Genomic DNA, 25,608 nt, shown 5'->3' on the forward strand with positions numbered 1-25,608 from the left:
TCTTCCGATAGTTGCATCTGACGATCCACTATTCTCAAGTTATCAAGTGGAGTTACAATTTCATGTGTTGTTTTATCATGCTCACATGGCATCTGTCCAGATGCGGGTGTCTAAGAGCACACTCCTGTGGCCACAGAATTAATAAACATCCTATTTAACTTTTCCTTAAACTCTGGTTCAATTCTCCGAGTGCGAAACTTCGATGCGTTCAGATGAATCTGAAAAAACACTTTAATAAATTAAACCTGCCACACACCAACACTAAACTATCAAAATTGTACAACTTCATTTGTATACCTGCAATTTATTACGCCACCATTCCTCAGATGCCTCAATAGCATTCTTTTTAATGTTCCAACCTAAACCAATTTCCTTCCCAACAAGTTCCTTCCAAAGCTTCCAATCATTATTTAAAGCATCCCACTTATTCTTTAATTGTTATTTTTTATATACTCGTTTAATTGCTTCATTAAATTTCTGAATTACATTTTCCCACCCAACTTTATCAAGATGTGTTCCAGGTCGGGTTAACCACCGGCTTTTCTTCACAGAGCAGAGGAAAAACAAAGTTTTTCTTCACAGTTTTTGGAACAATATGCACGAATGATTCAAATGCTTAAATAACCATATCCATGAACTATAAGTATGTGAATACCCATAAAATAGAGTCAAAATCCGGTCCAAACAAAAAGTTTACATAGCAGAGAGAGAAAAATTTTTCACAAAAAATTCATCAACCAAATTTTTCACAAAAAATTAGAACCCTAAAACCTAAAATAGATGCGGACAAAAAATCAAAAGCAAATCCAAAACCGCGCTAAAAATCAAGTAGTTACAGAGACTTACCTCTTGATCTGATGGGAAGAGAACAGACAGTCGAAAGAGGAGATGAGAAACGACAAATCGACAATCGCACGGAGGAGAAACCAAACGAGCACAAACTGACGAATGGAGCGAGAGACCGGCGAAGAGAGAGATCAAACAAGATGAGAAGATGAGAAGAGATAGATCAGACGAGAGAGATCAGACGAGAGGAGAAGAGAAAGAACAGAGTTTCGATAGAGCTCAAACGACAATGGAAGAAAAGCTCAGAACATGTGTTAATACATGTGGTAAATGTGAGATTTCATTAAGGGTAAAATAGGAAATAAAAAATTTTCATTAAACTCTCAAGGGATTCCCGCATAAGCTAAAAAGTAAAATCAACCTTTAGACTGATTCTACTTTTAACTTCAGATTGAGAGAAAATTATTCAAAAATCTATTACTTTGGATTTTACCAAACAACTTTTAAAGCTTTTACTATCTCAATAAGTATTTTGTCTCTCCCAAAATAAATAGCAAACTAAGCCTAAGTCTACTATAAGCGGCTTCGGCAGCCGGTGGTCCCCTCTCCAGACTGCTTTTGATACTGATAAACCTTATTTATTGATAAATATCATATTTATTAATAAATATGATATTTATCATATTGTATTTACCTAATTAAATTTTTTTATAAATTAATTAATATTACAAATTGATGCAAAAAAATCTCCAAATTTGTACTAGAAAAAATTCCCAACCCTAATTCCCAAATCAGCCCTAAAATTGATTCCTAAACCCTGACCCTAACCTCAGCAAAAACCCAGTCCTGGCGGAAACAACCCTTTCCTGACACCTGCAACAAAAAGCAACAAAACACAGCAACATCAGTGCCGGACGCCGAAGAAGCTTCGTGACAGCGAGTCCTGATCTCTGCAACATCTTCTCAACGGCTTCTTCGTCTTCACTCGCGAGATAGGAAATCGACGACAGAGAGACTAAGGAGAGAGAGAGAGAGAGTGCGAGAAAGAGCAGATACCGATTAGATCGTCACCGGAAAAGATGATCACAAAAAATCTCAGAGTTCTCTTACGGCGACGGCAACGTGATTTTCCATGGCCGGGATCTAGGTGGTGACGGCGGGAACTAGAAGGACGACGAGGACTGGTTCACAAACTGGTGAGATCTCTGGCCGGATCTGGTTGACTGCGGCTAGACTGGAAAGCCGACGGCGCGTTCATTAGATCTCGTTAGTGCCAAAGATGAATCTTGACGAAGACGACGGATGGACGACGATATCTGTGGACGAGATTTGGAAGAAATGGAGATCTCCGGACGGCGAGCTGGCAGCCTCAACGAGATCTGGGAGCTTCGTCTTGACGGTGGAATTGGGACAACGATGAGAAAGAAATGGACGATCTGGGTAAAATAGAGGGGAGATAGAGAGATACCCAAGATATGGTCAAAAGGGTGACTGGGAAAGAAGAGATATAAGGGGCATTTTAGGTATTAGACTACTTATTGTAGTTGATATGCTCTTAACTATCGATATTTAAAAAATATGATGTAAATTACAATGACATGTATAGAATATGCTATTGAATTGAGTGTATTTCCCTTTTTAATAGAAAATTTGACAATTAATAATATGATAATTTAATGAAAAATGATAAAAGTTTAATAGAAATATAGTGCATGTTTGTTTACGTTTTCAAAAACGTTTTTTACATTTTTCGAGGACCAAAAAATGAAAATGGGTTGAGAACGTGTTTGGCGCATCATCCTATAAAAACTAAAAAAGAAAACATTTTCTGACCCTTTCCCAAAAATGTAAAAATTATGAAAACGATTGAGGTTCGCTTTCATTTTCTTCGGTGTCAATCTTTTCTTCCTCAGTTAGTTTTCCCATTTTCATTTTAACTTTCTTTCCTCTACTCCCCCTGGTCTCCCTCATCTTCGGTCTCCATTGGGCGGTGGAGCTATCGATGAGGACGGATGTGGTGGAGAGGAAGGATGGGTCGTCGGCGGCAGCGGCGGAGGAGCGGAGGAGGGAGAGGGCGAAGTGGGTGAGGGAGAGGTCTCCATCGGGCGGTGGGCAAGGATCAGAGTGACGACCATGTTTCTTCCATGAATAAGGCCTTCACGCTCTTCGACATTGACGGTGACGGTCGGATCGCGCCGTCGAAGCTCAGGATCCTTATGAGATCCCTCGGCGGGAACCCTACCCATGCGCAGCTCAAATCCATCATCCCCGAGGAGAATCTCTCTGCGCCGTTCGATTTCCCGCAGTTCCTGGACCTGATGGCCAAGCACATGAAGCCGGAGTCGTTCGATCACCAGCTTCGCGACGCCTTCAAGGTCCTCGACAAGGACGCCACGAGATTTGTCTCCGTCGCCGAACTCTGCCACATCCTCACTAGCATCGGCGAGAAGCTCAAGCCGGCCGAGTTTGACAAGTGGATCCGCGAGGTCGATGTCGGCTCCGACGGAAAGATCTGCTACGAGGATTTCATCGCCAGAATGGTTGCCAAGGGAGGAACTAAAAATTGATGGTAGATTTAGTGAAAAATTGTGTTATATATATTATATTAATTATTAATGTATTAATTGAGACGTTTATTAATTATTTAAATATTATTATATGTTTTTAAAAATGTAAAACCAAACGCATTTTCAGTTTTTACTTATACTGAAAATAATTTCTACCAAACACATTTTCAGAAATGATTTCTATCTGAAAATAAAAATGTTTTCATTTTTATTTTCATACAGAAAACAAAATCATTTTGGAACAGATTCCAAATGCACCCATAGGTTTGAACTTAAATGCTCTTAATTTTTATTTTTTATTTTTTCCTAAGCATACCAGCGACTTCTCTTTGTTTTTCTTTTGTTTTTTTTTTTAAAAAAAAAAAACCAACCAAACGACTTCTCCTTTTTTTACCCTCAGGAAAAGGCAGGCACTTTTTCACAAAAGAAAATGGAAAGGTTAGGTAAAATAATAGAAGGAAAAAAGAAAAATCATACGTCAATTACTATGTGTTGAAGCAGGCGGGTAATGGTATAGATGTAAAATGGGCCGGGCCGTCCATAGGCGGGCCCGCCCCGCCCGTGTCGGCCCGACACATGTAATGGGCTAGTGCTGGGCCTCGGCTTCTCAGCCCGCAGCCCAAGCCCGTGAAGGCCCGCGGCCCGGCCCAAGCCCACGAAACGACCCGCAAAACGGCCCATTCTAAATGCTACCGTTGGGCCTTCGCGGGCCTAACAGTCAGCCCGTGACGGCCCTCCCGTTTGGCCCGCCACAGGCCTCCCGTTTAGCTCGTGGCGGGCCTCCCGTTAGGCACGTCACGGGCCGCCCGTTGGGCCCGCGAAGGGCCCAACGTTAAGAATCCGAAAATGCTCAAAAAATCCCCTATAAATACCCCTTAATTCCACCTTAAATCACACACAATAATTCACTCTCAACTTCTCATCTCACTTTCATTCTATCTCTCATCTTATCTCTTTCATTTTGATTCTAAGCTTTTTTCTCGCAATCATTCATTTTCTTATTCTTTCATTTACAAAGTTCACATTCAATCAATTTCGAGAAAATGGCCGCATCAAACTTTCCTGATTTTACTGCTCTTCTTGAGCTTGGTGATGAGACATTTTTTTAGGATGAAATGATGCCTCCCAACCATACCCCCACTGAACCAGAAAATGCTCTGGTAGATAATGCTTCAGTGCACAATGAGGAAGCTGAAGAACGCATCAGGGGAAAAAGACCGTGAACTTCTCCGGCATAGCAGCATTTCACTAAGGAGCCCCGACCAAATCTAAAAACAGGTGAAATGGAACTTCATGCGGTATGTAAATATTGTAAAAAACACTTTTCTAATAAAAAGGGTGGGGTTACTGGTCATATAGATAGACATTGGAAAGTATGTCTACCGTTGCACCAAGGTGGGAGTGTGGACTCCCACCAACAAACACTATCACTCACATCACAGGGGTTACAAAATTTTACATACGATGCACAACGTGCTCGTGAGGCACTAGCTAAATTTCTAGCAGTTTGGGACCTAAAGGATCATCGTGGAGTTTCTTGAAGAAGAAAGAAAAAACGGCAGGATCGTCATCAACACAAGCGTCTACCGAACTAGTAAAATATTTTGAAGCAAATTTTGTAATCGATGACAACATACCAGACATCTTACAGTGGTGGAAGAGTAGGACCGATCGTTTTCCAACACTGTTTGTGATAGTTCGTGACATTCTGACAACTCCAATGTCAACGGTAGCATCGGAGTAAGCATTTAGCGCAAGCAACCAAATTCTTGACGAGAAGAGAAGCAGAATGCATCCAGATATCTTGGAGGGGCTAATGTGCGTTAAAGACTGGGAAGATGCCAGAAGACGAAAACAACAATACACAGATGATTCAATGCAAGAATATTTTTCTAACTTAAAAATAACATAATCTTCTGGAAGCACTTAGGTTTGTAATTTACTATTCTTAGCTACTGCACTCTTTTTTCCTTCGCTAAGGTTTTGTCCCGATCTCCCCACGAGTTTTACTTAGCAAGGTTTTTAACGAAGCAGTCATTTATGTGTACTTATTCCTATTATGTCAATTTAATAAAATCACATCTTTTGGAGACATATGATATATTTTATTTTTTTTAATTAAATTTTTAAAAAAATTCAATTTGTTGGGCCGGCCCGTGAAGGGCCTGGGCCCAAGCCCTGCCCTAGCTTATGGAGTAGGGTTGCGGGCCTGGACCGGGCCTGAGTTTTTCTCCTCAGGCACGGCCCTGCACTGTGCAGGGTCGTGCCAGGCCCGTCACGGGCCTGGTGTTGGACGTGCCGTGCCGGCCTGGCACAACACGTTTGACACCACTAGGTAATGGTGGAATTACATTCCGTTTTGCCCCTTTCTCTTTTGTTTTTGACAGTTAATTTTTATTCCTCTTTACCCCTAATCTTTTGTAGTCTCGTTCATTTTACCGATTCAAATTTTGCTACAGTAAAAAACTCTCAGAAATAATCACATTTAATTTTTTTGATACAGTAAAAAGTTCTTACATAAAGTCACATCTCAACTCAAATTAAAAATTCGAATCAGCGAACTGAACGGGCTCTGTGACTTTTCTAATAATGATAGAAGCTGTCAATGTCATCAATTTTTTTTCTTTTTTTGTCCTCTTTTTATTTTTTATGCGGCTACGTTTGTCACTTTTTATCATCTTCGTATCAATACATTACCAATGTATATAGCTTAGGGATAGCAATTTTATTAGTTACGACCTTTCTTGAATGGGATGAAGAAAATTTAATTTAAATAGATAACAGGTTAAAATTTTAACCCGTTGCTAACCGCGTGACGGGGGCCGCATAATAGTGACAGATTTAGAGGTCCTTGATCATATTCTTTATTTACTGGTCTTGTTTACTTATATTATATTGTTAAATTATATAATATGTTATAATAGATAATTTTAAGTGTACTATATTACACACATTCAAATCTTTTTTTATTAATTTTAACTTCCTATAGTTGTAGATTAATTAATTAATTAATTAATTATTTTATAATAAAAATTACTAATTAAGTAAATGAGACACCACACGTCTGGAATTCATGATGGGAAAACCTCCTCCGTACCTCATCAACTTATGAATATGTATTTTAAAAACTCTATAAGCTATGTAGATGTAATAAACAAGGTCATTGATTTAGTTATATTCTTTCTGTTATACATTTGTTATTCAATTAATCCTTCATATTTAATTACACTTTAACTAAAAAATTTAAAAAATTAAATGAATATAAATGCTCGTGTCGTGCAGATTCAATTTTTGGCCCAGTTAATATTCGTGGTTGGATTTCCTTATAGTCTGAGATCATTTACGACTATAATTTATTAATTTAGTAATGAAAATTCCCCTTCAAAATTTTTTTATATTTTACCTCTTTTAGAAAACTTATACAATTTTAAGATAGTTTAAATTTATGATGGTTATTTTTTTAATTATTAAAAATTTAATTATAAAGGTACAATTTAACTAAAACAAAGAGGATACGTTTCCGATTTTCTCGTGAGAAAAATAAGGGCCGTGCTTGAAATTAATCTCATTTTTATTTTTTATGTTTTTTAAAAAAGAAAAAATAAAATGTTTTTAGAACGGCGTTTAGCGTAATAAAGATAAAAAACGTAAATGAAAATAATTTTTTGATTTAGTGTAAAATGAGAGAGAAATGAAAAACGACTTTTAATCATTTTTCATTTTTTATTTTCGTTTTCTCCTCTCTCAAACAGAGAGACATTAATGAGTTTTTTTATACTAAAAATAATCTCTTAATAAAACTATTAAACGCATTTTTAAAAATAATTTCTGTCTAAAATTTTTATTTTCATATAAAAAATAAAATATTTTAAAATGAGTTTCAAACACGTCCAAAATTGCTCGGCCCGAATCGGATTAAAAAAATGAAAATCTCGATTAAATGAAATTCGCACTTCAACTTGAGAATTATGTTACAAACAGGCAAAACAAATTGCTTTTTCAATTAAAATAAATAAATAAACAACAACAACAACAGAAGCTTTTATTTTATACACCCAAAAAAAAAAAAGGAAATGGGTCTTCACCCACAAGACGACAGACAGCGAAACAAGTTTCATCTGTATTCGAGTTTAGGTTGTGTCTTGTCGAAGAGTTTGATGCAAAATTGACATTTGTAAAACTGAATCAGCTCACACCGTGAGAGTTGAGACCTCCTCTCTTCCCCTCGATTCATCGTACAAAGACTGGTAATTTTTCTATCTTGCTCTTGTTCCCTCCCGAATTCATTTTTCGTTTTTTGTTTTGTTTTTTTAATTATTTCCTTACTTGAAGATTTGATCTTTTGATTATTCATCTGGGTTTCTTTTGGGCTTGAAAGAAACTTTGATCGATAGAGGGGTATGTCTAGAAATTGAAATGTACAGAATTGCAGTTATCCACAGTTTATTAATGGAATTAAGGGAGAAAGCTGCAAAGAAATTAGGGGAAAAAAATTTAACTTTTTTGTTTTATTTTTTTAATCAAATGGGGTTTTTTTTTTTTTTTTTTTTTTTTTTTTTTTTTTTTTTTTTTCTAAAGTCCTGTAATTCAAGTATTAAAGATTGGAGATTTACATTTCTTTGACTGTTAATAAGAGATATTGGATTTTTATGATTAGTAAAGATATTATAATATCGAGATAATTAAATTTATTGCTTGTAATTGTGGGTTCATTGCTTTCGTAGTGCTTGAATGGGAGATCTTATGGAACCAGATTTGATAAGTGATTTGCCTCAGAGCATTATAGAGAGCATTCTAACGCGCTTGCCGATTAGAGATGCTGTGAGAACTAGCATTTTGTCTAGTAAATGGAGGTACAAATGGGCTTCAATCACTCAACTTGTGTTTGATGAGAAATGTGTCCCTTTCTGTAGTGACCAAGATTTTGATGAGAAAAGCCTCATTGAATTTATAACAAGAGCTCTTTTTCTTCACGAAGGACCGATTCACAAGTTCCAGCTCACTACTTCCTATTTGCAAAGCTGTCCCGATATAGATCAATGGATACTTTTCCTTTCGAGGAATGACATCAAAGAATTGGCTCTTGAACTAGGAGAAGGGGACTGGTTTAGAGTACCGGCGTCTCTTTTTCGCTGTAAAAAGTTGACCCATTTAGAGCTGTTTCGTTGCGAATTGGATCCGCCTCCTAGTTTTAAGGGGTTTTTGTTTATGAAGAATCTCACTCTTCATCAAGTTTCAGTTTACCCTGATGTGATAGAAAATCTTATATCTAGTTGCCCTCTACTTGAGAATCTATCTTTGTCATACTTTGACAGCTTAACACTAAACATTAATGCACCGAATCTCAAGTACTTGTTTCTTGAAGGCGAGTTCAGGGACATAAATCTTGAGAATGCTCCACTTTTGAGTTCAATGTCCGTTGCTATGTATATGACTGATGACAACTTTGAGCACTTTGAACAAAGTTCAAGTTGCAATTTTGACAAGTTTCTTGGCGGGTTACCTCGTCTTGAGACCCTTACCGGGCACATCTACTTTACGAAGGTAAGATTCTTTAATAGTCATGTATATGAAGTTGATAATCTTTGCTAATTTTTATTTCAACTTTATTTGTGGGTACTCAATAGCAAGATTAATGCTTAATAAACCTTTCTGCTTGTAGTATTTGAGTATAGGTTATGACTTGGGAAAACTTGCAATTACATATGACCATTTAAAAGTCATTGAACTATATCAAGTGAGTTTCGAAGATATGAAAGAGATATATGTTGTTCTTCGCTTAGTTACAAGCTCTCCTAATCTAGAGGAACTTCAGATCTCAGTAAGTTATTGTTTACATCCCAATTTTCATTCTTTAACTTCCATTGATTATTTTGGTGCGTAAACTTTTGTTTTGATGAGTAGGGATCCTCAAACGCTCTGGTTGCAATGGAAGCACCCGATTTAGATCTATGGGAGAAAGAAAGCCATTCGAAATGCGCACTCGAAAAACTAAAACATGTGAAGATGACAGAAATGTCCAGTGTGCCACATGAAATGGAATTCATCAAGTTCTTGCTATGTAGATCGCCGGTGCTGGAGAGGATGAGTATCACTCCTTGTGTCTACGTTATGGATGGACGACTCAATATGCTGATTGAATTGGTAAGGTTTCGAAGAGCGTGTTCATCCAAGATTAAGTTGTAACTTATGTTGCACGTGAATTTATTCATGGCAATGTACTTCATGTGGTATTTGTTTTGTATAGAGTTCTAATGAAATGAAAACACACATTCTTGTTGTTTGTTAGAAACCATTAAACATGAATTTACTCAATAATTGGTTGCAGTTTTGATTATATAATCGCTAGATTAGTAGATTGGTCTGGAGTTGAAAATAGCCAGCACGATGATATAAAAAGCTTTGAGACAGGTGTTTTTGTACATTGTCCCTCATATATGATGATAATGGTAGTTCTTTTTTTTTTTTTTAAACACAATTTCAGCAGTTTAATCACATTTTTTAATTTTATGTTCTAATAACCAGACAGTTCGGCTTTTGGACAACAAAACCCTTTTTCGAAACAACAATAAACAAACGTATATACTCATAGCGAATAATGCCATTTACCAATGTGAAGCTAAATCATGATTTGCCTTCTTATTTTATAACAATACAAACCTCATACTTCATTGTCAACGCACTAAGCAATTTAAACCAGTGTTATTAACACTTTTTATGCCGCTTGGCTCCTATTTTTATGGTACTTAAGCAAAACAAAACAAAAAACAAAAACAAAAACAAAAACAAAAAACAAAAAACCAAAAAAAAACTTTCGTTGGGCTTATGACATTTCTAAATTACTTTTTTTTTCAGAGCTTTTTTGGTAGGATCAGAAAAAATAAATCAGTAGTAGTTTTTTACTTTCAACTGTTATATTTGTATAAAAAAAATTTTGTTCTACATACTTTTCAATCTAATGTGATTTTGACCAAATCTAACGGTCATAAACTGACACTATCAGTAGAATTGGCTTTCCCCATTCCTTTTCAACTATTCTTTCTCTAAGCCATAAGGTCTAGAAAAAAGCAAGTCGTATCAAATTAAATTGGGAGAAAGAGGAAAATAGGCTAAGACTTAAGATGAATTAAAATTAATAGGCCAATAATTTACTTAAGTTAATAAATAGGTCAAATTGAACCATAACTTGACAAGTTATTGTCCATTTTTGTTCATAACTTGTCTGGTTATGAACCATAACTTGACAAGTTTGTCCATAACTTAGCTGGTTATGAACCATAACTTGACAAGTTATGGCATATTAATTTCTATAACTAAAAGTTGGCCTATATATTTTCTTAAACTTTTCATATTGGCATATTTTCTACTATTTCTGAACTAAATTTATAACCTCAACGAGAAAGGAATTAATATTTGTCTGATGACACAAAAATGTTTTATCTTGAGTAAAAAAATGTCCATGGAATATAGAAGGAAAAAATGTTTAATTGTTGGTTTTGATTGAGATCTGAATCCAATATGTCTTCTCTTTTACTCTCAAAATGTCGTTGATATTTTCACATCCACAAGCAGATCCCAAGACAATCCGTTTCCTCGTACTTCATTAAGTGCCCGTTTTGGCTATGGAGACTAAAACGACGAGAACTTAACATCTTATATGCAATATAGTCGTCGTACCACTGGCTTTTCTATTTCATATTTGATATCAAGGTGGACCGTGCAAATGTAATACCGAAGAGGAAGAGAAAATAAATGTAATACCCAAGCAAGCTTTGGAAACCACCTACTATGGCTCAAGTTAAAATAAGGCTCCGTTTATTTTACCGATTCAAGTTTAGAATTCGAGTTTTGTTACAGTAAAAAGTTCTCAGAAATAGTCACATTTAATTTTTTTATTACAGTAAAAAACTCTTACGTAAAGTCACATCTTAACTCGAATTAAAAATTCAAATTAGCGAACTAAACGGACCTAAATGTAGATGCAACAGTAAGATGAGATGAGAGATTTATTGGTGTTGGGCTTGTTATTCGTAATGAGGAGGGAGTGGTGTTAATGGCTGCTTCTAAACGAATTGAAGCAAGGTTTTTTCCATATGTTGCAGAGTGCTTGGCTATTTGAGAGGGGATCTCCTTTGCTCTGGAAAGAGGTTTCCAAAACTGGGTGCTTGAGTCAGACCCAAACAATGTTGTTCGGGCAATTCAACTTCCAAGTTTTAGAGCACCAAAACCTACCGTCATTGGCGATATCAAATTTAATTTAGATTTAACTTCTTGTGCTTCTATTTGCTACGTATCCCGATCAGAAAATTACGTGGTCCACATGTTAGCATTTTTTTGTTTTCTAATTTGTCTGATAAGTTGTGGCTGGATTGTAGTCCGAGATTTATCTGTTATTTTGTCCAAGCCGATTTAGTTTCTATTGAATAAAAAGATGCTTTTCACTTCAAAAAAAAAAAAAAAAAAAGAGAAAAAAGAGATAAATACATCTTTAAATAGTACCCCTTTAATGTTTGACCCGTAAACATTGGCTCATCACCTTTTAATTAAATATTTATATCAGTGAAAAGAGTATTAATAAAAAATAAAGGATAAAAATTTAAATTTATGTATTTTAAAGATAAGTTCAACAACTTTCTCAATACTAAATGTGTCCCAAACCTCAGAATCATTCTTTACTTTACAATTCAAAATTTAAAAAACTCTCATTTTACCTCTTTAATTTTGAATTAGTTCAATCCCCTCGTTAGAATTTTGGTTAGAGTTATAGAAAAAAAGGGTATTAAGTGCAATAACGTGGCCTTTTTTAATTTATTTGATGAAAATTTGAATATAAATGATTAAATGAGATTAATTTAAAATTTAGAAATAAACTGTGAGTTTTTAAAATTTAACGAGTAAACAAAGAAGTTTCTTAAAGTTTAAGGAGGCAAAATACTCACATTTCAAACGTATAATAAATAATCAAGTGCATGTGAATGAAGTGCTTGGATAAAATACAGGGGAAAAACACTTTGGTAGCTTGTGTTATTCGAAAAGTTCGGAACCCTGTTGATGATGCGTTACAGAGAGAGAGAGAGAGATAAATTCATCTACTTCTCCCTCAATTATTGGCTTCTTCTATATCTTTTCCTCTCTCCTTTAATGTGTCATGGTCTTGCATCAACAGGAAACTAAAGTGATTTTTTTTTTTCTGAACAACACAAAATACCAAAGTGGTTTTTTCCTTAAAATAAATGAGATAAACAACAAGAATTGCCCGATTTATTATATAAAAACGGAATTAATTTCATAAATATTCTTGAACTATTTACTCTAGTTTAACATGATTTCATCCACAAAACGATGTAAAATCGTTCAAAACACCACCTTCACCTATAATACAAACAAACTGAGGACATGATCTTATTTATAATTTCATAAATGCCTATCAAACTATTCATTTTAAGTTAATTTGTACCTTGTAAAAAAAATCATGTGATGAGTTGACGTGTGTAAACTCATTAAATTATATCAGTTAAAGGAGTTTTTTTTTTTTTTTTTTGAGCGATTTATATAATTTGAGGGAGAAAATGATCCCATTTCAAATTCGAAAAGGCATGTTGAAAAGTAAATAAGTTAGGAGATATTTATAAAATTAATTAAGAAAAAAATGTCCAAATTAAAACATTATTATGCGCAGTGAGAATATCAAAAGCCATACTAAAAAACAACATTGAGAACTCATGTAATTAGGAGTCCCACATTGCTACGAAAGCTCGACTCCTTGGTTTTTCTTAGGCGGAGTGACAAAAATAACATATTGATTGTTGTTTTAGGCAATTACATATTTTCTTTTTAAATTATCATTGCATTGAAACAATTTTTATCATTTTTTTTTTTCAAAATTCATATGAGCATCCCCACAAGTCATCTTATCAACCAATCGCTGAGCTATAAAGCATAATAAGTTGAAGAAAAATACTAAAAAATGAAGTTATATAATGAGATTAAACGTTTATTCATGTTTTATTTAATCTAATATTTGATAACCAACGATTCATTTTGTCGTACTAATAATGTATTTTTCATACCCAACCACAAAAAAATTTCATTAAAAAATAGTCAAATGACAATTCAGTCTTTCAAGTAAATTATTGAATCATTAACTTTGACAAATGTAATTTATTGAGTAAAGTATTATATCACTTGAATAAATTGTCAACCTAGTTCAATAAATTTTTGACTTAGTTTGATATATTATCTACACATAATTATAAATACAATAAGGAAGGTTGTGGTAGCACAGTGATAAAGGATAATTGCTCAATGGTTCTCTTGCTCGTACACGAGATTTGATTCTTTTCATTCACAATTTGTCCTTTGTAATAATGAAATTGTGTGATTAACATGTATGAATTTCTAAGTACGTTGACGAAAGCATGGACTAATTATCTTTTCACTTCAACTATAGTTCCAATAGATTTCAAAAGTAGTGTTGAATAGGAGTATGAGGACACTCTCATCTCTTTTCTTTTTGAAAATATTGAGGGTACAAATGGTGTGCACTTCTCACTTAATTTTTTTTTTTTTTAACGAAAATCCCATTTTTTTTATTTGTACCCCGCAGATATATTTTTGTCATGGTAGTATGAGAAATTACTTGCTACTTTGTATTAATTTAATCGTTACTATGATAAATTTTAAGCTGCCACAAATTATGTACAATGAAGAGAAAATAATTCTCTTATAAACTGCTTCTAGATAATTGTCCATATCACATCTTGAGGAAGATATCAAATCTCTCAAGTGGGGAAAAATATGAAAAAAGAAACACCATCTCATAACAGAAGGTAACAATCAGTACAGAGACACTTTTTAGGATTAAGAAAGCCTTTTGGAATTTACAATACAAACAAAATTCAACCATTAAAATGTTATTATTCATAAAGTCCTCTTTTAGGACATCCCCACTAAAATTCGCGCATCAGATTCTGTATGTACAGCGAGTAAAATTACACACCTCTCCTTGGACCCCCAATGTTATGCTATAATATACAACAAGACTCATTTCCCAACATGGCATTACAATATAACATTGTGTTATGGATTCCTCTTAGACATTTTTCAAACTCGTCTTTTCCTTATTGTTTTTCACCCGATCTTGAGTTTTATTTATCATCTTGGTCCAGAAAGTTCCATTGCTTGTGCAAGCAATGAAGAGTCATCAGTGAGATCAGAGTAGCGTTCTGAGGAAGAGAAGTCATTGGCTCTGCACCTAGTTGACTCTGCTCTCTGAGAAGCTTCCCACTTCTCTGCAAGCCCGTCTCCTTCTAGCATTCTAACCACTTCTGACATCTTTGGTCTGTAACTTGGAAGATATTGAGTGCAAAGTAGAGCCACTTGAATGATTTCTTCGAGCTCGATTCGATCGTAGTTGTTCTTCAGGTCCTTGTCAACTAGCATGTCCAGTTTCTTCTCCTGCTCACCTGTAGTTTGAGGAATGAAACATGACACTTTAATCACTGCAGGCTTTTAATTAGTATACTAGATATTCCAAAAAGCTTAATTAGTTTCCTAATTCTTTGCTTAAACTGATAGGAAGTGAGTGAATATTAGTTTTCATTTAACCTATTGCGTGACAAATGACTAAATTTAAGGATGCAATGTTTGTTAGATTAAAGAAATTATATAAGTTTCAATACAGAAGGTTCTGATACCTTGATAATTTACTATTCTTTTCGAGAAGCTTAAATTTTTAGGAGGTAGACTAACATTAGTTTCATATTTTGATGATGTTAAATTAAAAAGGAAGTCAACATTGGTTTTTATTGCATGCCAACTTCCTTCACTGAAAGAGAAAACATGCTTGTTTAGCTTCTTACCCAATCAAGCATAGCTCCTTTCTGGTTTGCTGCTTTACCAAAATCTAAAGCTCTTTGGCCAGAAATCAGTTCAAGCAGAAGGATACCGAACCCGAATACGTCTGTTTTCTCGGAGGATTGACCGGTGGAGAGATACTCCGGGGCTATGTGCCCTACTGTACCTCTCACGGCGGTTGTGACATGTGAATCGTGGTGGTCCAACAGCTTTGCCAAACCAAAATCTCCCACTACAGCCTCACAGTAGTCGTCGAGCAATATATTTGCGGCCTTGACATCCCTGTGAATGATCTTGGGATCACACTGCTCGTGCAAGTACAACAATCCCCTCGCAGCTCCCAAGGCAATTCGCTTCCTCGTACTCCAATCAAGCGCTGGTTTGGCTACAGAGATGAAAGAATGTTATCAATGTTTCTAAACATGTCCTATTTTGTCCTTCTAGTGCCAATTTCATTTGGAAGTCTTCCACAATGTTCTTTTTAATTCAGCAATTTAATATTGCGAAACGAGCAATGCTACTTAGCACCAGATGCAAATTGAATAAAAATACTGATTCTAACATGCAATTTACTAAGGTTGCGTTTGGAAGGAGGGAAAGAAAAATAAATAACGTAGGCCAGAAAAATAGAAAGGACGGGAAGAACCTTCTTTACTTTTATTTTTGTTGTGTTTGGTATGTATTCTTTAATCTAATCTTTCTACATTAAAACAGAATAAAAGTGGGTTTTTTTTTATTTTTAGAATTGGTTATTCCTTTTTTATCTATTCCTTCCTCTTTTCCCTCTTACCGAATACCTAAAAGTCTCGAAATCCTTCCAACAATATTCTCACCCCAATCCCTCCTTTAACTTTTTTCTCCTACTGAACAAGCTCTAAATGTTTGCTAACTTAAGTCATGATTTAGTATCCTCAAACTTCGAAGGTCACCCTCTTTGTGATTATCATATCATCAATTTAGTAATAGGATAGAGTTCTTAAAGATAACAAAGAAAAATAAATTTACCTTTCAGACGGGAAGCAACACTGCCATTGGACATGTAAGGGTAAACCAAGAGCCTCTCCGAGGCCGTCATACATAATCCGTAAAGCCGGAGAAGGTTCCGGTGAACTGCCAAGCTGATCATCTCAACTTCAGTCTGGAACTGAATCTCACCACCAGTGGCATTACCATCTTTTAGCCTTTTGACTGCTACTACTGAACCATCTCGGAGACACCCTTTATAGACATTTCCAAAGCCACCTTTTCCAATCAAGTTCTTGCTGCTGAAATTGTTTGTTGCAATCTGAAGTTCTCTGAACTGAAATCTCTTGAGGTTACCAAGGCAAACTTCTTCATGATGTTGCTCTGAAGTTTAAGTCTATTGTTAGTAAAAACAATCAAATGGTACTGCTTTTGTATGAAATTCGAGTTTGGTTTTACTTACCGTTGACGTCGAAGAAAATTTGCTGGTTGTGTCTGTACCTCCACCAAAGAATGAAACCAAACCCAATAATTAGGAGACAGATGCAGCCAAGGCTTGAAGCAAAGGCCAAGGCAATTTTGTGGCTTCTTGGTCTCCCACCAGGTTGAGAATCTTAAGAAGTGGTACCGAAAAAGCGAAATTAGAGTGTTATGACAATTTTCGCTCAAAAAACAGAAAGATAGAAAACAACTGGCATCAGAGAACTTTAACGATCCCAATATGGTTGGCACCCACTAAAGCTCTCATCCTACACCGAGCCTTCTCAATTTATTAAAAAAAAAAATTATCTATTTATTTGTTTAGTTATTTTGGAGCTGAGAAACTGAATCATAAAAGAAAAGGAAAGATAATTGTGGTTTAGGAAAAGAAAGATCACAAGCTTAAAACAGCTGAAATGTCTGAACTAGTAAAAAGAAACTGGGAAACAAGCAAAAAGTATAATTACTTTGTGAATTGTTGGAGGCAAATGGAAGTGTTGTCGGCATCGTTCCGAAGCACACTGGTTCCTGTCCCGTGGCACAGATCAGAGGGTTCCCAACAACGCTGTGTGAATTCAAAAACATAAAAGTATCTAAGCTAAGTTACATTTTCATTTATATTGCCAAAAAAGAAAAAAGAAAAAAAAAAAGAGAGAGATTGAAGTAACTTACTCGAAGGTTTTAGCTGGCATTCTGGGAACTGGACCACTTAAGTTGTTGTATGACAGATCACTAGACCAAGCAAAAAAAATTCACAGAATCCTTATTAATACATAAATGGAAAGATAAACCAGAATTACAAATGTAAGTAAAAACTAAAAGGAAGAAAAAAATTACAGAAAGGCAAGCCAGGTCATGTTGGCCAAAGATGAAGGAATTGCTCCACTAAGGCTGTTATTGTCCAACCGTCTGATTGCAGTTCAAAAATTAAAAAATAAAAAATAAAAAATAATGATGTCAATACAAAAATTAAAGTAATCATAAAAACCCAACTTGAAAGTTTACTTGTTTATTAACTTTACATACAGGTATTGGAGGCTATTCATGTGGGATAAAGTGTCTGGAATTTGGCCGGTGAAGTTGTTGTTTGAAAGATCAATTGTGTCAAGCTTTTGGAGCCTCCCAATCTCAGATGGTATTGGCCCTGATATATTGTTGTTCTGTAATAGCCTGCAAAAACAGCTTATAATAAGGTAAGCGATTTATGCATACTTAAAAAATTAAACAAAATAACAATACAAATTGTTTACTTACACACTCTGGATATATGTCAAATTGCCTATGCTTGGAGACAAGGTACCTGATAAATTCTGGCTTGGAGCTCCTCTGCAGCCAAAAATAATATACCATTACCACTTAACAAACTGTCATAAGTTCGCTTCTATTACAAAGTCAATTTATTAGCTTTTTTACTGGTTTTTTTTTTCTTTTCGTTTTTAACATTACTTACAGGCTAATGACTGAACCATCAGGAGAGCAAGTGACCATAGTCCAACTGCATGGATCAACGGCAGCATCATCCCAATTCCCAAGAACGTTATGAGGGTCCTTAAGCAAGTACTTAATGCTCATCAAAGCTTGAACTAAAAAAAAAAAAAAAAAAAAAAAAAAAAAAAAAAAAAAAAAAATTGATTACTACATTTGTATAAGCAGACCACCCAAATTCTCAGATCAGAAAGAAAATACTAGTATTAAGTACCTTCATAGTTGACACCTTTGGGAGAAAGCATACCAGCTGAGAAGTGGCATAAGCAGAAAATGTTGAAGAAGAACAAGAAAGTGATATACTCTTTATTGATCTCCATTTGGTAGAAGAGAGAATTAAAGTTGATCAGAAAAGAAAAAAAAGGAGATACCCAGATGGCAAAGCCAGCTTCTAAATAGAGAAGGTAAGTTTAGAGTTGGTGGGAAATGGTTTTTTGAAGGCTTCAACACAACCAAACTCCCGACTTATTAGTTTATCCAAAAGGAAAATTTTCCAACTGGGTATATCTTGTTTTTTGCATGTATTGTTTACATCAGAGGTAAAGTGTAGTACAGTTTTTTGGTCACGCTTATCAAACCAGAATTGCACTCACTCACTCACGGCCTATTGTCAGAGAGCTCAAGAGCCAAGAAAACCAGAACTTTAGTAGTGAAAAATTTTAAAAACCAAAATTAAAAAAACAAAAGTTGAAAAAGTATGAACCAAAAAACATGCCTACCACTGGCTGAGTAAAGCAAAGGAAAAGAATATATAAAAGGCCAAGAAAGCCAGATTAAACAATTTAGGAGACTAGCAACAAAAAAAAAGGTGATTGAAAAAGAAAATTCCTTCAATCATGGATTGGTTTAGAGAAAAAGGTGTACATCTGTTTTGGAATTTTTGTTTCCTATTACCCTGACTATAAAATGCTAAGCTAGGCTAGTGAAGTATTATCTGTTAAGCATTGTGAATTTGACAACTAAAGACAACTTAATAATAACAAATTACTTTGTGGGGTATCTTATTTATGAGTATAATTATAAATTAAAAAAAAGTGCTGACAAGTGACATGGGTTATGCTAAGCTTCTAGAATTGCCTCTGGAATCCAACATTCTCTCTGAGGCTTGGCCATCAAAATTGAGTTCCTATAAAAAATAAATTATAGAATTTATTCCAATAATAACCATCATATATTAAAAAGAAAGAAGGTAGGAATCTCGAGGAATTGAGCTTGAGATTGGTGAAGGTATCATGCTATAGCTCCTCGTGAGATCTTTTTGTTGTACTAATTATTTCAGATTTTTTTTTTTTTTTTTTTTTTGAATATTATCTCAGTTGGGGCGTTTTGCTTTATTGATTCGAATACACTCCTTGTGTCTCCAAATTCAACAGACCGTCCATCCAACAATAAACAATCCAAAAGTGGCGAACTTTTAAAAGTGAAAGCTGTTATGGTCTATTATCAAAAAAAAAAAAAGCTGCTATGGTCTTGGGGGTCCCATATCTTTTCTGAGAATACATAAATCTCTCTCCAAATCCATCACCGTCCGATGCTGATCATAGGGTCATGATTTCCATGCCACACAGGGAGTTACGTGTGTAAGTGGGCCATTGGGGTCCACGGCTGCAAGCCATAATAGGCAATGGTCTTGAGTAGGGCTCTTGTAGTATATAGGTACACGTGCAAGATGGACCCCACAAATAGCGTTGACTTGACGTTCAAAGGTTATCTTTAGACTAGTTGTCCGATTACTTTCCATGATCATATATTTAAGATTCTGATTAAAGTTGATCATTCAGATGATTAGAGTACATGATCTGACATAATAATAATAATAATAATAAAAGCTCACTAAGATGGGAATGGCACATTATAATGAACATGAAGAGAGGTAAGAGAGGGTTGTTTGGGCGTAAAGAAAAAAAATGGCGCCCATGGCTTAAGTGGAGTTTGTACTTTTCTCGGCTGGTAATTCTGAGAGACTCGCCAAAAAGAGCTTAAAACTGTCCTATTTGGTGACCCGGAAAATGCCTTGATTTGGGAAACATGATGAGCTAAAGTGGCAAGAGTTTTTTACTTCTTATAATTCTTTCTGTTTTCAAATTAAAGGCTACAAAGTACTCAAATAAAATAATAAGCATTTTATTTCTAGTGTTAACAAGCAAGTAAATGCAGGAATAATTGGCTAAATTTGGATACTTTACCATATGGGGGTTTACACTATGTTGCATCAAATGTGAAAACTTGAAAACTTTTTTTTTCCCCGTAGTGGGTGAGTTAGGGAGTGTATAAACCTTAAATAGTTAGAAACCCAACTCAAAAGGTTCACTTTCTTTTCAATCGGGTGAATGAAAATTAGATGTCACACAATGAAGACGATGTGAAAATGACAAACACTTGTGCTTATTCGGTATATGGATGCTGCTCCAGTACAAACTCATAGTTTTAGTTTTGTGTTTTTTCTCAAAAAAAAAATTATAAAAGCTATAATCAAAATAATTAATTTAAACTTTAATTTAAACTCATATATCAAACGAGCCGATAAGCTTACTAGACGATGGAAAGAACCAATCTCAAACGTTGAAATAATTGTTAGGTTATAGCTGAAAGTTTCTCGGCTTGCATCTTTTTTTTCATATGAAAATATTAAATATATATATATATTTTTTTTTTTTTTTTTAAAAAGTGGACCGTGTCTCTGAAGATGAATGTATAGTTCGTTTATAAAAATATAAAGTAGGATTCTGTGATCCAAAGGAAAAATAGTAAAGAAATTACCTACTGTTTTGTTTGTATCAGCAGAGAATGATATCATCGTCTATCTAAAATAAGAAGTTTGGGGCCCACATTTCCCATCTGACAGTGGCAGAAGCACCAAACTCCCTTGTGATTGGGACATGCAACGCAGGAACATACTAGTACTACAATGCACGCTTGTGCACAAACATGTCATACTCGTTTCACTGAACTTCCTCTTACATGAATACAAGAGAACCCATCAAGGCTAAATTAAGAGTCATTCACTTCGCTGATTTTAGTTTATAATTTGAGTTGAAATGTGATTTTGTGTGAGAGCTTTTTACTGTAATAAAAAAGTTAGATGTGACTGTTTCTAAAAGCTTTTTACTGTAGCAAAACTCGAATTCTAAACTCAAATCAGCGAAATGAACATGCGTGAATCATAATTCGTAATTCGTTACAGTATTTTTTTTATAATTTGAATCATAATTCGTAATTCGTTACAGTATTTTTTTTAACAAAAAATATACATAAATTAAAAATAATTTTGAATCCGTGAATCAAATGTTAAATAAGCTACTTTCAGTAAGCGAGTAGTTTGGACAAAGGTGTGGTGGCATTTGGACACTTTGATATAACCTCCTAATGTTACATCATTATTAATTCTCTCATTCTTTTAACACGACAAACAAATAGGGAGTTGATAGATTGGAGAGAGATGTAATTTTAAGGGACGTTTGAGATTTTACTGTTCTCAAAAATACATAAACACAAGACTTTGACGAATTGTAAATTAATTACGAGTTTGAACTCAGAACTTATTATTTGGTATCATATTTCACGAATTTTGAAAAAAAAAAAAAACTACTATTCTCTTGTTTTTTTTTAAATAATGACAATTGATACATTTGGAGATTAATGTTTTTATTACGAGTTCAAACTCATATTAGATTATATTATGAGGAGGTGAGATAACATTAGATACTACAACTTTTATTGCCTGGATCATTTTGCAATTCACACCGTTTCTTTTAATTTTTAGTTTTGGCCCCTTCCTCTTTCTTTAACTCTTCCCCACCCGTGATTTACAAAACCCTTGCCCACAAAGGGGTCTCTGGGAGGCAAAAGGAGTCAAAAGAATAGTGGGGCAAAAGAGAAGTTGACCAAGAATGCCAAATGAGCTTATACACTAAGATGGGAACGACCCAAATGAGTAGGAAATTATTGCTCTTCTTTCTTTTCATTTTTACCCTCTTGGCGCGTTTGATTGAAGGGAGAGAGAGAGAGAGAGAGAGAGAGAGAGAGAGAGAGAGAGAGAGAGAGAGAGAGAGAGAGAGAGAGAGAGTGTGCGCGTTTTCAAGCAAGACTTGCACAGGCTCCGGCCGCTCATGATATTGTTTTTTGTCCCGCCTCTCTCTCTTATCAAAAACCATGACATTGACACCCCCACAAAGGCCTTCAAAACAGTACTTGACATTCCCTAACCCCACGCTGTCCCCTATCCTCTCCCCTAAAAAACACAAATCTCTCTCTCTCTCCTCTCTCTCTCTCCTTCTGAATTTGTCTTTCCCCCTCCCAAAAATGGTCATGTTGTGTTGTACTTAATAATGCAGAGAAGCTCAGTCATGATATCACCACCCACCATTGTTCCATACACCAATTATGATTCTCTCACTCTCAATGGGGCCTTTGGTCACGTACGCACACGCCCTTTATTATAATATTGCCCTCTTGCTTTGGACCATAACAGCCTGATCAAAGGACGTTGTAATCATATCAAAAACCCCCTTGGAATCTCTCTCGCTCTCTTATTAGTTTAACTATGTTGAAATAAGATACATACTCAAAACCTAATGACAAGTTCGTTAGCCAAAAACTAGGATCTTGAAACTAAGAATTCGATATTAGTACACATGGATTTTGTCTCAAATTGCCTGGCTTAAATTTCTTTCGTCCATGCCAAGATGAATTAGAGGAATGCCATTTTCAGAGAGTAGGTATTCAAATCTACCACTTTTGTGGAAAGATTTGAGCCTAATTATATAAAAATAATACCGGTGAATAACTTGACTTTAAAAGTGGTATTAGAGTTAATTTATACTCCCTTTCTCCACGAGATCAAGGTGTAAGGGACACGGCCTCATATCAAGGCATGTGACAGCATTTGTAATTTCTAATTATAGTAATGCGATCATGCATGGCCGTTATGATTTATATATATATATATATATAGGTACACACACACATTACTAGTCGTTTTTAGGATTTGAGTCTAGGATTTCCTCCCTCCTTAAGTCTTAACCCACTCCTACGATACCAACCGGACTAGTACCAGTTGGCAGCGGCCGTGAAGATTATCGGTACCGGTGATAATATTTACTCTTAATTAAAATCTTTTTATTGGAAAACGGAGGGCTTCAAACAAATAAAAGGACTCGATTGTCAATATCTAAATTTAAGAAGGCCACGAATCTGCGAGGATAAGCCTATTCTTCATAGAATAAATTCGCTGTCAAAAACAACTCTTACGCACAGCGCCTAGGATTCCCTCTTGTGCTCCATTGTTTCACACGAAAGCACCAATCTTTTCTTATTTACTTTCCTTTTATAGTGCGTACATGATTTTTTTTGCCCTCTCTACTTTACATAAGTCCCTATTCCTAATATACCCACTCATTTGTAAAATAGTGGTTGGGAAAGAAAAACAACGGTCGCCACACTCGCCTAGCTCCCTCGCTCTCTCTTTCTCACGAGAGTTGTACATGTACATATTTTGGTAATGTCACGTTAGAAATGTACCAAACCCCAAGTCGGCATAATTACAAACGAGTGAAAATATCAGTTGCCATTTTACCCTAGGTTGATATAAAACTACGTACTAGTACCAAGAATAGTGTCAAAGAACACAGCCAGTTTTTTTTTTTGAGTTTTTTAATAGGCTCAGAAAAAATAAACTACTAGTAATTTTCTACTTTCAGCCGTTTCAAAAACCATCTATTCTACGTATTTTTTTTAATCTGATGTGATTTTAACTGAGTTTAACTGTCAAAAACTGACCTTATCATGAGTGGAGAGGTCCAACTAGAGAAATTCTGTAATTTTTTTTTTTCATCTTTTTCTTAATGGGTGTAAAGGTCCCCACTTAATCACAATTGAACTTCAGTTTCATGAGCGATTACTGATCCCTTGGAGGAGATGACAAAAGAAGACACCTCATTGATCCCTCACGCCCGTACACTGATTCATTCCAAACAATATGTAGCTCATGGCAATCACATTAACGCAAGTATATTTGATCTTATATAGCCAATATCAGAACATTTTAAGCCCTCAACAATTTCTGCTTTTGTTGAACGATGGTACTCGGCTCTCGTTTCCAAAGAAACTTGGGCTGATTTGGCGGATACAGAAGGTCTTGAAAAATAGAGTAAAAAAGGAAGTGTTTGTATCAGATAGTTTAATGCGAATTGACAATTATGCAGTTGTTTGAAAGTAAATAGATACAGTTCAAGGTCTTAAAATAAATTGGCATAGCTTGATAATCTCTGAAAGAAAATTCTATGCTCTTTTTGCTCGATGTGGGAAGAGTTTCAAGTTGCGCAAATAAGACCAGATTGGATGCACGCTTATTTTTCCCTCTGCCAAAATTTTCCTGCTCGGACTGGTAGAGCTTTGTGTAGAACTGTTTCTTATTTGTCTTTCTTGTTTTCTTGTTGGGTTCACCTTTGTGGCTATTCCTTATAACTGATTAAACGACTTCGTTCTAAAAATGACATGGAAAGAATTGGTGTTTTAATAAAATAGACTGGTTTAAGGCTCAAACGTAGAACGCGGATATTAATAAAGATTCAAACGCTTAAGGCATTAATACATTATAGCATATGATCAGACCAAATGATAAAAATGAAAATATGTGTTGATATATATCTAATCTAAGGGCTGAAAGCCATGCTGTTATAACTCAACACCACGATTCCTCTACAGTTCCAAATTAACCTATAAATAGATCAAAATAGATCAGGTGAGTGCGAGTGAAAATGTAAGGTTGTTCTTAGTTTTTGAACTTAGAATTAATCATGTGTTGATAACTTTGTTGATTTACTGTCAGAGACAGTATTTAATTCTTATACTTGAACTCACGATTCTGAATCTACTACAGTATTTTTCATATCTAAAAGAATTTAAATTCAAAAATTTCTTCTCTATTTAAGCTCTCGTCAATGGATCAAAATTACTAATTTAAACGCGTGAATCAAACGAACCTTTTGAGAGTTTCTATTAGAAACCCACATTTCTCCCCACTTTCAAGAGCTCCGGAAATTTTGTTCAAAAATTAAAGAATCAAGCGAGTAACAGTGAGCAGTTTCAATATGCATAGTTGTTTATATGTACTCTTCAAGAATATAACATATTTTTGTGGCTGCTTAATTCTTGGGGAACGAAGTTAAATTGAACAGAAATATTTGTAGCTTTCTCTTATATATTTAACTTTAAAAAGAAACATTAAGCAAATAGGAAAAAAGGAAAGTAGAGAGGAGTTAGAGTTGCACCTCCGATTCTTAGTGTATATGGCCAAAATTAGGATCTTTTGCCTGTCAAAGATTAGGATTATAGTCTAAAGTTGTCTGATTCACACTTATTCGCTGATTAATATTTAATTTTTTCGTTGGTCTGATTAATATTTAATTAGTACCCCTATATATATACACTCCATCACAATAATGTGATTTAACGTCTTTTAAAACTACTA

At 35.0% G+C, this 25,608-nt stretch overlaps 3 protein-coding genes across 3 annotated transcripts; 2 read left to right on the top strand and 1 right to left on the bottom strand.

Annotated features, from left to right (window-relative positions):
* The first annotated feature begins 2,088 nt into the window (after positions 1-2,088).
* Positions 2,089-3,353, top strand: LOC112090661 (probable calcium-binding protein CML13). The gene is made up of 2 exons (XM_024162551.1): positions 2,089-2,185; positions 2,881-3,353. Exons 1-2 carry the CDS (start codon positions 2,089-2,091, stop codon positions 3,351-3,353), a joined length of 570 nt encoding a protein of 189 aa, XP_024018319.1.
* Positions 3,354-7,416: 4,063 nt separating this feature from the next.
* On the top strand, positions 7,417-9,539 carry LOC21409190 (F-box/FBD/LRR-repeat protein At1g13570). The gene is made up of 4 exons (XM_010093383.2): positions 7,417-7,600; positions 8,078-8,897; positions 9,016-9,174; positions 9,258-9,539. The coding sequence occupies exons 2-4, from the start codon at positions 8,085-8,087 to the stop codon at positions 9,537-9,539; spliced, it is 1,254 nt and encodes a 417-aa protein (XP_010091685.1). The 5' UTR covers positions 7,417-7,600; positions 8,078-8,084.
* A 4,688-nt stretch (positions 9,540-14,227) lies between these two features.
* Positions 14,228-18,834, bottom strand: LOC21409191 (protein NSP-INTERACTING KINASE 2). The gene is given in 11 exon segments (XM_024162561.1): positions 14,228-14,813; positions 15,182-15,594; positions 16,215-16,556; positions 16,636-16,785; positions 17,120-17,217; positions 17,325-17,384; positions 17,490-17,561; positions 17,679-17,822; positions 17,907-17,978; positions 18,103-18,235; positions 18,352-18,834. Coding segments are annotated over 11 exon segments (1,896 nt in total). The 5' UTR covers positions 18,458-18,834; the 3' UTR covers positions 14,228-14,507.
* Between the last annotated feature and the right edge of the window lie 6,774 nt (positions 18,835-25,608).

Source organism: Morus notabilis, unplaced genomic scaffold (assembly GCF_000414095.1).
Source record: "Morus notabilis unplaced genomic scaffold, ASM41409v2 Scaffold73, whole genome shotgun sequence".
Classification (NCBI taxonomy): domain Eukaryota; kingdom Viridiplantae; phylum Streptophyta; class Magnoliopsida; order Rosales; family Moraceae; genus Morus; species Morus notabilis.

Excerpts from the sequence above, each read along its gene's own strand:
- LOC21409190 (XM_010093383.2), top strand. The coding sequence starts at position 8,085 with ATGGGAGATCTTATGGAACCAGATTTGATAAGTGATTTGCCTCAGAGC. Across the intron at positions 8,898-9,015 it reads GGCACATCTACTTTACGAAG|TATTTGAGTATAGGTTATGA; the intron begins GTAAGATTCTTT and ends TTCTGCTTGTAG. Across the intron at positions 9,175-9,257 it reads TAGAGGAACTTCAGATCTCA|GGATCCTCAAACGCTCTGGT; the intron begins GTAAGTTATTGT and ends TTTGATGAGTAG.
- LOC112090661 (XM_024162551.1), top strand. The coding sequence starts at position 2,089 with ATGGACGACGATATCTGTGGACGAGATTTGGAAGAAATGGAGATCTCC. Across the intron at positions 2,186-2,880 it reads CTGGGAGCTTCGTCTTGACG|GTCTCCATCGGGCGGTGGGC; the intron begins GTGGAATTGGGA and ends GGTGAGGGAGAG.